The sequence below is a fragment of the Perognathus longimembris genome, chromosome 2, assembly GCF_023159225.1.
Source record: "Perognathus longimembris pacificus isolate PPM17 chromosome 2, ASM2315922v1, whole genome shotgun sequence".
Taxonomy (NCBI): Eukaryota; Metazoa; Chordata; class Mammalia; order Rodentia; family Heteromyidae; genus Perognathus; species Perognathus longimembris.
Genome location: NC_063162.1, coordinates 118703594 through 118718487, shown reverse-complemented (window position 1 = coordinate 118718487; position 14894 = coordinate 118703594). Strand labels below are relative to the sequence as shown.

Here is a 14894-nt window from a genome sequence, read left to right as displayed (position 1 = left end):
GGTTGTGGCTATTTTTTTTAGAAGTGAAGCAATTCAGTATAGAAGAGAGTGAAGTCTTTTCCTACTAGATATATGATTCAAATATTTCAATAGTTGTTCTGTAAGCAAAACCGATAGGCTATTAAGTTGCTTCCTCCTGGAAATGTATTGAAGATCTACCTCCTGTTACATTACCAATAGCAATTGTTCACAGTGGGTCATTCTTAGTCTTCAGGTACTGGGGACCTGTCACTCAGTGTGTCACCTCTTGGAGAGAGGTCCTGGCAAGATGGATAACACTCAGATTCCTCTTAGAGTAGGCAACTTACTTATTCTTATCAGAGTAAGAGAGTGCGCTGCCCCATCATCACTGTGTTCATGTTCTGTCATCTTGCTTTAACAATTTCCTCCTCTTCTTATGTAGACACAGATTTATTAATTGACCCCCCCTTGCCTAGAAAAGCATCCAAACCATGTCAGCAATCTCAGTTTTATACCATTGTCTTCAGGAGGTTTGCAGGAGAATTGAAGCTATATTTTGATCATTCACTCTCTTTTCTTCCTCAGTCATTCTGCACAATACTAGGGCAATGACTGGACATAATTGAGCTCTCTCAGGTGATCCAAATAAACTTTGAGAGTAATAATTACCTCTAAATGTCCTCAGTTAATTATAGAATGTCAGGTATTTGGTGCTTTGCTGTTTTATCATTGAGCCCTCATGTGCTAACTATCTGACCACAGAAAATTCTCATTTTTCTATTCCTTTAGTTTCAGTTTCATATAGAAAAATATTATGCTATATAGATTCTGGAAAAAGGAATCAAGTGAAAGGATTAAGATGTTCACAAAATATCAGAGTATTTCCCTTAAGAAATAAAATAAGAATTGTTGATTCCATTATAGCTATTGTTTAACATAGATTTGAGAGTCTTGGGTAATTCTGTGAAACATGAAAAATAAATAAGGAGTATTACTATTGCAAAGGAAGAGGAAGAGCTCAAGAGGAATTGTAGGTAGCATGACTTTCTATATTGAAATAAAACAATAAAACTAAGAGATATGACATTAGAATACTCCTAGAAACTATATTAGGAGTGACAACTATAAATTTCAGTTAAAAATGATATCCTATTCAGAATGGCTGTAGAAAACCAACATCAAATAAAAAATATTTCCCCAAACTCTGAAGAAAATCTAAAACTTTCCTTAAAGACTAATTGGAAAGAGAAATGGACAAATTTATATGACCAGCAAGATATATGTTTGTTTGCTTTCAATCCACGTGTGCTAGCAATGATACCCAGATTTCATTTTAAAAACCAACTTTACATTCTGGTTCCCACCATTTCTCGCTTCGTTATTTAAATGCTGTCTCTTTGGGGAACATCTGCATAAATCAGTAGAAGAAAGTACTGCTTTCTTCAATTTTCCAGTGTTGTATCTCCTGGTATTTCTAATTTGGCGGCATTGGAAAAGGCTACAAGGTCTAACAGTCTTATTTCCTGCTCGTGAGATATGATATCAAATTTCCAGTCATTTTCTAACAGCCTCTCCATTAGCTCTCATCTGAGCCATGACTCTCCTTTCTCTGTGAAAGGCATCAACCTCTCAACTTACTGCAGGAATGGCTTACTAAAGAATTGTGATGATAACACAAGGGTCCCCAGTTTTGCAGCTTATAGAAGAAAATAGACCTGCTTTCCACCAAGTAGCACCCAAGTGGGATAGACTCCAGATTAAAGAATTAAAAGTGAAAGACAATCTTAGAGTTAATAGAAGACAATGTGTGATAATGTCTTTATGACACAAGGATAGGGAAAGACTTTTGAAATATAATTTAAAAATCATAAAATGAGGTGGGAGAAAAAGTAAAAAGCATAAACTCTAAATACACAAAAAGTTTATTGAATTTGAGTCATCAAAAAATAAAGATTTCCATTCAGCCAAAAATACCAAAAGAATAGGTAAGTATTGGAATGACAAAGATTTTCCGTGCTAAGTTGACAAGGTATTAATACGTGGAATATATTAGAAACTCTTAGAAATAACAAAGCAGGATATTAACCTCTAAGGAATAACAGGCAGATGGTGTGAAGAAGCAATTTACAGCAGAGAGGGCAAATGGAGTACATAAAAGATGCTAAGAATCTTTAGTAATAGAGAACTGTCAATTAAAGCAGCACTTCAAATTACCTTATACCTATTAGACTAGCAAAAATTAAAAGGTTTGAATTGAGAAGTGTCAATGGGGAAGTGAAAATACTGGAAATTGCATGTATCACATGGGGAGGTATAAATAGTTGTAGCCCTGACAGGTAAGATCTAGTGTTCAAAACTACAAGACCCAGTGGCTTCTGAGGTCCTCCTGCAGCCATGTTACACCCCCAATAAAACAGATCCTAAAAATACCGCCTCTTATCCAGGCTCCAGTTGCTACTCAGGAGTCTGATTGGAACCCAACTCAAGCAGGAAACCTCCAATGAATCACAGAAAAGGCTAAAAGTGTCAGAGCACTAGTCTTGAGCAAAAGGAGCTAAGGGACAGCACCTAGGCCCAGAGTTCAAGCCCCAGGAATAGCAAAAAATAAAGAAAAGAAAAACACCACCTCTTTCCTCAAAGTTGCAAGTTTTAGTTTTTCTCACGTTCTGCTAACTCATAGCCACAAATTAACATCCTGTACCCAGGCTCCAAATAAGTTTGGGAAATACAACTTCTTCTACCTCAGTAAGGCAAGTATATACACTGGACAAGTGGAACCTGGCCCTGTAGCTGGGTTCAAGCACTCGTATTTTACTAAAAAACAAACCCCCCAAAATCCAGTTCCCTACATGACTCTAATTTGTTGGCAGGATTTGAAAACACTGCACCCAAAGGATTTTGGAAAAGAGGTTGAAGGTGTTGATTTAGAGTCTCCGCACACTTAGTACTAATGATGTGCTTGTTTTACTGTTTGTTACAAAACTGCAGGAACTTGGCTGTGGTAAGAAAACAAATCAGTCACTTTTTGTCAAAACATTTTTACCATGCACTGTTATTCCTAATGGCAACTTATTGCAGATGTAAAAAAAACAAAAAACCATAATTAGTACAGCAGAAGGGAAGTCGTCCAATTGAGGAAAACCAAGAGGAATGTTCTTAAGGACACAGAATGAAATGAGAACAAGTTTTAACATGCTCAGAGTTATACTCTCTCTCACATAGCAGGAAAGGCTCAGGTCTTTATGGATGACACTAGTGAGATGAGTGCATATCACCAGGCCTGTTCATCAAGCTGCAGGCTTTGCCCACCAAAGGAGCTTGGTGGTGGTTTCGCACAACTAGCTGATGAGTCCCATAAACCATAGAATGCCATTGGTTCCGCCAGGAATTAAAACCTAAATGAGTTGCAGATGGAATATTCTGTGGAATGTCATCCATCTCCAATGCAAAAAATATTGGCCTCTGCATGAGTCTAAAGATTGCAAGCTGGAGATCTTGGAAAACAAACTCTTCAGCATTAGATTCTAGAGAAGTATATTCATGTTCACAGTAATCATCATGAGCTAAATGTTATTCATCCATAAATACACACTTTGGTTATTTAAAAAAGTGTATGTTTTCCCTATCTACTGAAATAATCATACTATTTTTCTCTTTTCTTTTGTCAATTATATGATGGACTTTAAGCCAGGTTGTAAACTGAATGTACACTCCACTATTGGTCATGAAGCATTTACATTGTATACTGTAGACACTATTGATAACTATTTTCTCAAGACCCTAAAGCCATGTTCATGAGAAAGATTAGCCTGGAATCTTTGTTTTATTGTTTTTTTTAGTAATCCTGTCCGCACTGGTGTGGAGGTTATATTGGCCTAACAAAAGCTAAGAGGTATGCTTTTGATTTTTCTGTTCTCTTCAAGAGTTAAAGTGATGTTTAGTACTTTTTCTTCTTAAAATATTTGGAAGATTCATTCATGAGGTCCACCTGGAACTGAATATTTCTTTTAGGAAGTACTTTAAATAAAAAACTAAGTTTCTTTAGTAAATATAAAAATATTGTAATTTTTCTGTTTTTTAAAAAATATTTTTGTTAAGTTTAAGAGTCCATTCTTAACCATTTTGCAGACTACATTCAATACATTTAAGACATGCATAATAATGTAAAACTATCTATCATTATTATCTTTGATATTTTTATCACCCCAAAAATAAATTTATACTCATTAAGTAGTCATGATTTCCATTTTCCTGTGTCTCCAGCCCTTCAAATGATTTGGTTCCCATTGATGTGCCTATTCAGCCTACAATATACTGCCTTTTTTTCATTTATCATAATGATTTGAAGATGCATCCATGTAGTAACATGAGTTAGGACTTCATTTTTTTTTGAATGCCAGATAAATAGCCCATAAAATGTTGTTCTTTCTCTTTAAGATTATATTTCTATCTCATTGGTGGCTGGTGTTCATCGTTATGGTCTCCATCCTTCCGCAGTCTTTAAATGTTCAGCCTTTTGTGGTGCATACTTAGGAAGCTTAAGCTATGTGGTGTAGTTTAATTCATGTTGCTTTATATCCTGGGGGTCTATATTTAGGGGCACATAAATTCAGAATTATGAATTCAGTATTCTAAGTCCACAATGTATTTTTTTCTACTTTTACCATAGCTGCCTCATGAAGAATAGCATTATTGACACTTTTAGGACATCAAAATTCCGTACTTTGGACACTTGAGAATGTGGCCACAATTGCCTACACGGTTCAGCATCTGTTGCAGAACAAGACTAAGTACAGACACCGAATTAATTCTTCTCTGTTGTTACAGAATTAAATTCGGGAAATTTGAGTCTCTATCCATTCATTGACTTTTTTCCTTTTTCTGAAAAAATAATTTCTTTGGCAGCACTGGGGTTTGAACTCAAGTTCTTGCACTGTAGCTAGTTGTTGCACTATTGCCTATGCTTCCAGCCCTTTTTTGCTGGTTGTTTTGAGATGGGATTCTCAATTCTTGCCCACATGTGTGCCTGAATTGCAATCTTCCTATTTTTGCTTGTTGTTGAGATGACATGCATGTATAACTTGTCCAACAAATGAGATCTTGCAGACTTTCCCGTCTGGTTGGGTTGCCTTTTAAGTGTCTCAGATTGTAGGTGTGAGTCACTGGCACCCAGCTCATTGAGTTTTTACTGGCTACTCAATGAACTAAGATTTTTGTATAAAATAAAAACTGAATTAGATGTGCTTTTTGCCAAATATATTCAGAGATACTTATTGACATTGAACATATGTCAATAAATATTTAGCACATGAGGAATGAAAGAGAAAAAGAAATAAAGACTGAGGGAGAAAAGAAGGGGGAGGTTATAAAGTCAAGGTGACATCTTTTAAATGAGTTCTAAAAATGGTGGGTTATAAATTTGTGGTGGTGGAAATAATGCTAAGTTTAAGCCATCTGTATAACTTCCCATAAATTTAAGTATTTAATATTCCATGGGCTCATACTCTTGTTTGCACACATTGGCACCTCTGATAAAGGCAATTTTAAAGGAAAAAAATTTCTTGGAATTATGTTATAGACCAATTGATGGTGCTCCTTTTGTAATTATGCATAAAATAATAATATAAAGAACTCAGTATGTAACATTACAAGCATCTGAAAAATCAATAAGATATGGTATATTCAAGTATTCAAGAGGGTTTAGTAATGATTATTGAACATTCCTTCATTTACGGAATCAACACTATTTATTGACTGCACAGCTATTTTTGGTAGGTACCATTACAGCATCAGGCTATAGCTACATAAAAAAAATCCATTGTTATCCAAGTTTATATTCTGGTAGAAAGAAATATATTAAAATAAACATTAATAAACACAGCGGTAGAAATATACAAAAGACATATGGAGCAATTGAATATATGAGAAGAATGTTTGCTATTAAAGGATAAGGAAAGATTAACAGAGGTAAATTCCCAACTAGTATTTGATGGAGCAAGAAAGATTTGGTAATGTCAAAAATAAAGAGATGACAATATTGGTGATGGCTCACATCTATAGTCCTAGCTACTTAGTAGACAGAGATTAGGAGGAATATTGTTCAATGTTATTTGGAGGAAAGAGTTGGAGAATCCCCATTTCAATAAAAAATTGGGTGTGGGCTGGGAATATGGCCTAGTGGTAGAGTGCTTGCCTCACATACATGAAGCCCTAGGTTCGATTCCTCAGTACCACATATATACAAAAAGCCAGAAGTGGCACTATAGCTCACGAGGTTGAGTGCTAGCCTTTAGCAAAAAGAAGCTAGGGCCAGGCTCTGAGTCTAAGCCCCAGGACTGGAAAACAACAACAACAACAACAACAACAACAACAACAAAAACTGGGTGTGATGTTGCCAGCTACCAGTCATTCCAGCTACAGAGGAATCATAAATAGGAGGAAGATGGTTCAGGACAAACAGGGTATAGATACAAAAACCTATTCAAGGGCTGGGGCCTAGTGGCAAGAGTGCTTGCCTCCTATACATGAGGCCCTGGGTTCAATTCCCCAGCACCACATATACAGAAAGCGGCCAGAAGTGGTGCTGTGGCTCAAGTGGCCGAGTGCTAGCCTTGAGCAAAAAGAAGCCAGGGACAGTGCTCAGGCCCTGAGTCCAAGCCCCAGGAATGGCAAAAAAAAAAAAAAAAAAAAAAAAAAAAAAAAAACTATTCAAAACTGATGAGAGTGAGAAAAGGCTGAGACCATAATTCAAATAGTCAAGAATCTTCCTGGCAAGAACAAGGCCCTGAATTCAAATCCCAGTACCAAAGGAGAAAAACAAAGGAAAAATAAAGAAGCTATAAACATAAAATGCTTCAAACAACAACAACAAAAAACAGAAGTCCAAAACAAGAGAGTCAGAGAGATCTGATCATTATATTGACACCCATTGGATGCTATCTTTAATTATGTTTACTTTCTTCTTTCACTTTTGTTCTGACAAGGACATCTAAAGACTGACCTGTAGGCTCAGACTTTGAGTGGAATAGGGTTCTGGGTTGGGAGTGGGAAATGATTGAAGGTACCGTGAGTAGTGTGTAGGAATTTATTGGTGGGATCAACTACATTCATTAGAGTTTCAGAGTTAGTTGAGTACCTTCAGAAAAAGTAAAGAATCACTGCTGCAAGGTCTCACATAACAGAACAAACACATTGAAAAGTTTATGGATGATTATGAAATTTTACTTTGAGTACTATAATCCATGTGAAGACTCTGTTTATTCTCTTACATTGATTTTTAACTGAGAAATAAAAATTGTTCACATTTTTGTGTGGAAAACAACATATGTACTATATATATGCATTATAGAATGGCTAAACCAAGCTAATTAACATGTGCTTTATCATGTATCTTTTATCCTTTTGGTATTGTAAGAACAGTTAAAATCTATTCATGAATTTGAAGAATGGAATACTCAGTTACCACTGCAATCACCAGTTTACAAGAGGGCTATTGAGTTAATTCCTTTTAACTAAAATTTTGTATCCTTTGATCAACATCTCAAATACCACTGTCAGTCCTTCCCCACAGTCTTAGTAATGACCATTCTACTTGCTAAATCTTGTAGTTCAACTTTTTTTAGATTTTACATCTGAGTGACACTTTGCAGTATTTCTTTCTATGTCTAATTTATTTCATTTAATATCTTCAAGGTTCATACATCTTGGCCCAAACTATGGGATTTCCTTCTTTTCTGATGGCTGAATAATTTTCTATTGTTCTTATATACTACATTTTCTTTTCTTTTTTGGCAGTATTATTACTTGAACTCAGAGGCTTGTGCTTTCAAGGCATGTGTTTCTGCCACTTGAGGCACACTCCTAGCTATTTTAGCTTTAGTTATTGTTCAAGTAGGGTCTCACTTTTCTTGCCCCAGGTTAAGCCTGGACCAGATCTTTCTACTTTATGCCTCCTACATACCTGATATGGCAAGTGCATACTGCCACCGCCAATTCTTTTCCATTACTTGGATTCCTGTGAACTTTCTGTCTAGGCTGGCTTTAAACTGTGACCCTCCTGATCCCGTCTCCTGAGTAGGTAGGATAATAGGCATGCACTACTGTTTCCAGTGTGGCTGACTGCATTTTCTTTTTAAAAAAAAAATCTGTGTTTGTTCAAGTTTCTTAGCTTTTGACAATCTCTGTTAAGTGCTGATGGTGGTAGTCTATAAATTTTACACTTAGAATAATCAAGAACTAATTGTATTGCTGAATTATTATTTAGTATTAATTATGATTATTTTTGTGTCAGTCCAGGGCTTGAACTGAGGGCCTGGGTACTGGCCCTAAGCTACTTTTGCTCAAAGCTAGTGCTATACTACTTGAGCCACAGCTTCATTTCTGGCCCCCTTTAAAAAAATTATTCAATATAAGAGTGTGAAGGACTTTTCTGTCAAGGGCTGGCTTCAAACCATAATCCTCAGATCTCAGCCTCCTGAGTAGCTGGGATTACAGGTGTGATCTACCAGCACCCAGCTAGAATTATTTTATTTCAAAAGAACTGAGCATGAGTCTCCCTTGGAAAATTAGCCAAAGAGTCAAGTCATTTGGCTACTTCCTGCCTACAGTATCCCAATAGCACCCAGAGCCCAAGTTGACTCCAGCCACCACTTAAACCTCTACCGTCAGACCTTCTGACCCTGAATCCAGAAAGTTCACCTCCTTTAGGGAACACTTAGCATGTCCTCCTATGGTTTGGGAAGCAATTTATATTTTAAATATTTTACATGCTATGAATTGTTTTTATCTTCAGGACCTTGGGAGAGGAAGGGGGACAAATCCTGGAATCCATCTCCATGTAGACTGAGGACTAGGGAGGCCTAGATCTTGGTTTAGAGGAGCAAATTTCAAGATCAACTGAATTCAGATTTTAAAGAAATTGACTTCTCCCCTACCAGAAATGGGGCTGAGGGTTCAGAGAGCACTGTTACTGGGGTGTCACCTTTTTCTTTCTCTACATAGCAAGTTAACCAGTGAATGCTGCCAGAGGTCATGTGATGGGAAGACAGAAAGAAAGTGATTAGGCCACAACAAAAATCAACATAAGAAACTCCACCATCACATCACATCTCACATTCTGTGGGTTGACATGGGAAATTTTGCTCTATATTTCTTTATAGAAAACAAAAGGAAGATAAAAATGAGCTGAGAAAAATAGGAAAGGAATAGGCACAGAAATGACTGAAAGCCATGGTCACAAACAAACAGAATGGATTTTTGTGCCAGAAAGACCAGTTGGGCTCTTTGGTGTCCCCAGGCAATTGCATCAGAGGAAGAGAGAGGATCATCTTTGGTTTACCCCTAACACACCATTTTCTCCCCACTCCTCATGTCTCCTTTATTACCCATCCATTGCCTCCGTGCATAATTTCAACCCTTCTACAAATGTTTGAGGAACTGTAAGAGTCAAAAGTGCCATAGGAATTAAAGAGAATGTGGTTAGCAAACCATTGGAGGTCTACATCCTTCTGTACTTCACATGCAAACGCAGAAAAGCACTCTGCACGCAAGCAAATAAATGGCTAAGCAGAAAACTATCATGGGGTGAAGAGCACTACAAAGGCAGGGGAGATGGTCAGATGCCTTAACTACATGTAAACCCCAGCTTCAGCCAGTCACAGTAAGCACTATTTGGAGGAAGTATCACAGAGACCCTGTTGTACTCTCACTTTCTTTCTAGATGGTGGTAAAGGAAGAGAGGAGTCCCCAGGGGAGAGAAAATGGTGAATGTCATAGAAGATGTGTTTTAGGGCCAGAGGAAGCGGCTATTTATACCAACCAGCATAGGATTAGATCACTTTTCTAACTACTAGAAACTCTGTAGCTACAGCCATTTGCTATCATCTTTAGAGTCTTATAGCTGGTCCTGAGAATAGAAGGCAGGAAGAAGATGCGAAAGAAGGTAAAATTGGGAAAGGCCTCTGAGGAAAAAGTACCTTTTAAGCTAAGGCCTGAAGAACACAAAAAAGAAATGCAAGGAAGACAGAACTAGGGAGTGGGGTGGGGGCAGGGAAGGGGCAAAGTACTGCAGCCAAAGAACAGACAGAGGAGGCCAGCGAAGCTTGGCATGTATGCAGAATGGCAAAAAACTGATGTGGCAACATTGTGCTGAGTGAATGATAAGAAATTAGGTCAGAGGACTAAGCATAGGCCAGATCTAATGGGGCTATTTAGGCTGTGATAAGAAAGTAAAATGAGATGCTCTGGGAGGGGGGGGGGGATTTAAGCAGGGAAATGATATAATCTGATTTACATTTTTAAAAGATTACTGGGCTACAACCAACTGTGGGGAATTAGGGAAGGAACAATGAATGGGTTGTTCTAGCCTGCTGACAATGGCAGTTTGGACTATAAGGATGGTGGTGAAAGGGAGGAACTATGAAACAATAACTGTTTATTGCTTTATTTTTGTGCCAATCCTCATGCCTAGGTGCTATAACTAAGCATTTTGCCCAAGGTTTGCTCTATACCACTTGAGCCACAGCTCCATTTCCAGCTTCTTTTTGGTGCTTACTTATAGCAAATAAGAGTCTCATGGACTTTCCTGCCTGGGCTAGCTTCAAATCAAATCTCAGCCTCCTGGTAGGTAGGGTTACAGACATTGGTATGCTCTGCTCAGCATGTTTATTGCTTTTAATGGTTAGGTTCAGCACAACCTAATTTGTTATGTGGTAATGGATGACTAATAGGAAGTAATCTTTGGGATTGACTGTTATGTTTGGTGGAAGGAAATATGAGAGAAAGGGATGGATAATAGCAGATATCTAGACTTGTGGCTTGGGCAACTAGCAGTAGAGGTATAATATATTGAAGTACAGAGAACTTGGAGAACATAAGTTCAGATGGGGGTTCAAGAGTTCCATCTTTGTATACATTTTAAAGAGAATATTAGACATAGCAGAGTACAAGTCCGCCATGCAGACTGCTGAGCCCTCCCCAAATTCCTTAACCATTGATTATTAACACACGGAAGTGATTTGGAGGGGTATCTCCAACTTTCCCTTCTCTCTCTATCACATTCTAATAACAGCCATGTTCCTTTTACTCAACTACAGAATTTGTTCCAATTAAGCCACCAATTGCATCCATGTGGTCAAATCTAGTAATTGACTCCTAATTACTGGACACAGGTGGCCACTCTCCTTTTCCAAATACTGTCCTCTCTTGGATTCTGTGATCCTTCTAGCTCAGGTAGATCTTTCAGGTGTGGGTGTACAAAGGCATCTGCTCCCATGTTCTGGGCCCTTTCATTGATGAGGCCTTCCTTAACTCTCCAGTGTTTAACGGGCACCTTCAATATCCTCTGTCTCTCTTCCCTGCTTCATTTCTCTCCATGGTATACATGCATGTGTATAGCACACGTACATTACCAGAGCACTACATATGCCACAGTGATGTGTTTTCCTGATTTCCTTGTTGATTGCCTGGGTTTGAATGTGAAAGAGTAGCCATATTCACCTAGCATGGAGCACAGTGCCTGGCACACAACTGATCCTCAATAAATGTCAGTCAAATGAGGATATAAACAAGCGGTGGTATGATGCAAGCTTGTGAGCTGAAAGGTCAGAAGTGGACCTACTGAGAACAGTGAGGGGATAGGTGCTCCAACCACAGTTCTTTCTTCAGTGGTTTTGTTTTGTTTTTGTTTGGCCAAGTTATTATGATTAAGTTACTGAACTGGTATGAGCACCAAGGATTAGGCTGTTTGGGGCCAAAAAAAAAAAAAAAGTTCAGTAGACTGGATCTCCTGTCTCACGGCTCTCTATTTCTTCCAATTGGCTTGATATTTACTGCTTGACCAATCTAGGCACCTGGCTCTCAGTCTTCTCTCTATAAAAGCCCAGGGTCAAAAAAGCCAGATAACTGCTTGCAGAGAAATTCTTGGGTTTGGGCACTGACAGCCAGGGGTGGAGCTGATGACCCAATCAGACGCAGGGGGGCGGAGATCAAGGGTTGGCACAAACCAAATCCTGGGCCATTCTAGCTAGTAGGCTCTAGGCAATCAGGGACTCCTAGAAGTGGCTGTCCAGTCAGTTCGTCCGTCCATCCCAGGTTATGGCGAAAGTGCTGGTGCTCACCCTGGTGGGGCTGGCAGTCGCACTCTTCAAAGGCCAACAGTCTTCTTACCAGTAAGTTGGGTTGGGATGAGGGCAACAGCCTCTGGTCCTCTCCACCTTTGCTCCCGCCAGTATCCCCTCTACCTACAAAGCAGGGACGGGCTCTTAACAAAAAATCTGCAAGCTCCAAGTACATGTACGGTCTTTGTAAAGACCCACCTTTCATGTACACTAGTAAATGTACCCTTGCTGGTGAGCTAATACGTGGACTGGAGCAAAGGCTCTTTAAGATGCACACCTGCTCAGTGGGAGCCAGGCAGAGGAAAGAATCCTGCTGCTGACACATCAGGCCTTGGGTTCTGGCTTTCCCTAGACTGTGGGTTCCGGGCAAATCATTTCTCAAGTCCAGGCTTTGCTGCTTCAGTAAATTGGAAATGGTAATGCAAATTCATATAAGAAGCAACAAAGATCAGGAACGGAGCATCATAACTGCTGAGAAAATGTTCATTTTGGGTTTTTTATTTGTTTGTTTGTTGTGTTTTGTTTTTCCGTCCTGGGGATTGAACTCTGGGCCTTGGCACTGCCCCTGAGCTCCTTTTGCTCAAGACTGACGCTCTGCCATTTGAGCCACAGCACCACTTCTGGCTTTTTCTGATATTAATTGGAGATATGAGTCTCAGAGAGTTTCTTGCTGGAGCTGGCTTCGAACCACAATCCTCAGACTTAAGGCTCCAGAGGAGCTAGTATTACAGACATGAGCCACTGGCACCTGGTGAAATACTCGTTTCTAATTCCTTTTAAGTATTTAATAATCCCTAAGGGTGCTGTGGGGGTTATGTGGAGATGTGAAAATTTTGTTGAAAGTTTCATGGTAACTTTTTACAGTTCAAAGTCTAGAGATCACCCTAGTCAATAATACCTTGCATATTATTTACCTTGAAGTAAAACATTAATAAAAATAGACTATTTGAATTTTAAAATAGTACATTAACTACATTAATTTAATTTGATTGCATCTAATTACATTTAGAATAAGTTCTTAAAAATAAATAGTTGTAGATTTTTTTCTCAATTAGGTATTTTTCAAATATCAGAATGGCATCAAAAAAACAAAGTAGTTGGGCACTGGTGGCACACAGCTATAATACTAGTACCTGGGTGGGTGATACCTGGAGGATTATGATCTGAAGCCAGTCTAGACAGAAAAGTCTGTGTGACCCCATCTCTAACTAACCAGCAAAAAGCATGGCTAGACATGTGGCTCAATGGTAGGCCATCACCCATGAGCAAACAAGGAGTAAATGAGGCTCCTGGGTTTAAGCCTCAGTACCAGCACTGGCCGAAAGAAGAAAGAAAGAAGAAGAAACAAAGAAAGAAGATAAGGAAATAGAAGAAGGAAGGAAGGAAGGAAGGAAGGAAGGAAGGAAGGAAGGAAGGAAGGGAGGAAAGGAAATAGCTACTAATTGGACTTTTAAATAATAAAAAAGTTTTATACATATCTAATTTTTGTATCTAAGAGACAATATTTGCATATTATCATGTCTTAACAACACTCCAATCACCCTATCATATACCTGCTAAGTCCTTGATCTCTCCCCTAAAGATGCTATATTCATGGTGCAAGCCATAGGAATCAGTAGGATGTAGTGTTCACTCTCCATTTTCAGAAATGATAAGGAGCAAAAAGACCTCAACCTGGTAACCTTAACCTTTGATATACTGTAGAACAGTATATCAAAGAACTTGATTGATGTGTATGTAAATGTTTATAAGAGTGAACGAAGTGGTGGCTAAGCGCACTACAGAAGACTCTGAGAAGCTATAGAAGGTCACCTTCCTAGTGGGTTAGGAGGTAAAGGACACTCTAAATAGAAGGAAAAAATGTAAGCAAGTGAGAAGGGAGGGGGCCTAAAAGAGATATAGAGAAATATAGGGAACAAAAGAGCTTGATATCACAATATCTATTTTCATATTCCAACTTTAACATTTTATTTTTTAATATAAGTACCCTATTACAGAACACAAATTTTAAATTATTTGTAAAACTATATAAGTGTATACTTATACTGTTCACATTACATACTTATAGACTATATATTTATATTGTTTTATATAAGATAAAATATATTATATTGTTTATAATATATAATAATTCTAGAATATGTATTTATAACATATTTACATAACACATATACTATAATGTGTAATCATTATATATTATATTATGTAATATAATACTAATATAGTACACACTGTATGTATAATATACTTATAATAATATATATTGAATATATACACTTACATTTTTATATGATACTAGCTGATGTAAGTATTACAGTATTTATTTTACTGTTGCTTATTTTTTTCTTTATTGTTGCCTAAAACTAGAATCTAGTAAAAAGTTGAGAAGTTTCACTGGAATGCTGAGAAAAGTCCATAGGATTTGCTAATTTCACAATATCACACATATCAATCACATTGCATGATTTGAAACCAAGGTGATTGAATTCTTTTACCAAATTTTTATTTGACCTTGAGGATAACTCCAACCTACTTGTCCACATTTACATTACTTCTGTTCACATTTACTTGGTCAAATCAAGTCACAAAAAGGCCATAATAACTGAACAGAGGCAGGGAAATAGATTTTTTTATATCTCCAGAAAGAGAAGACCTGGAAATATCAATGAACATAGCTAATGACTCCACAGCCAACTTTACCATTTTAAATAACCAACCACGTATCAATGACTTGGCTTCACTGTGTCCTAGTGTACTCACACATAACACAAGGAAAATATACATCTATATCTGAAAGGTGGCTAAGGGCCTTAAGTT

At 37.8% G+C, this 14894-nt stretch overlaps 2 protein-coding genes across 2 annotated transcripts in view; both read left to right on the top strand.

Moving 5' to 3' along the window:
- The window catches only part of LOC125347020 (serum paraoxonase/lactonase 3-like), a 31654-nt gene extending 29792 nt beyond the window's left edge, over positions 1 to 1862 (top strand). Inside the window, exon 10 of the mRNA XM_048340057.1 lies at positions 1580 to 1862. The gene's annotated coding sequence lies outside the window, so the exon portion shown is untranslated. The remainder of the gene's footprint in view (positions 1 to 1579) is intronic.
- Positions 1863 to 12001: 10139 nt separating this feature from the next.
- The window catches only part of Pon1 (paraoxonase 1), a 24667-nt gene continuing 21774 nt past the window's right edge, over positions 12002 to 14894 (top strand). Inside the window, exon 1 of the mRNA XM_048337889.1 lies at positions 12002 to 12128. Within this exon, the coding sequence (XP_048193846.1) occupies positions 12055 to 12128 (74 nt within the window). The 5' untranslated portion in view covers positions 12002 to 12054. The remainder of the gene's footprint in view (positions 12129 to 14894) is intronic.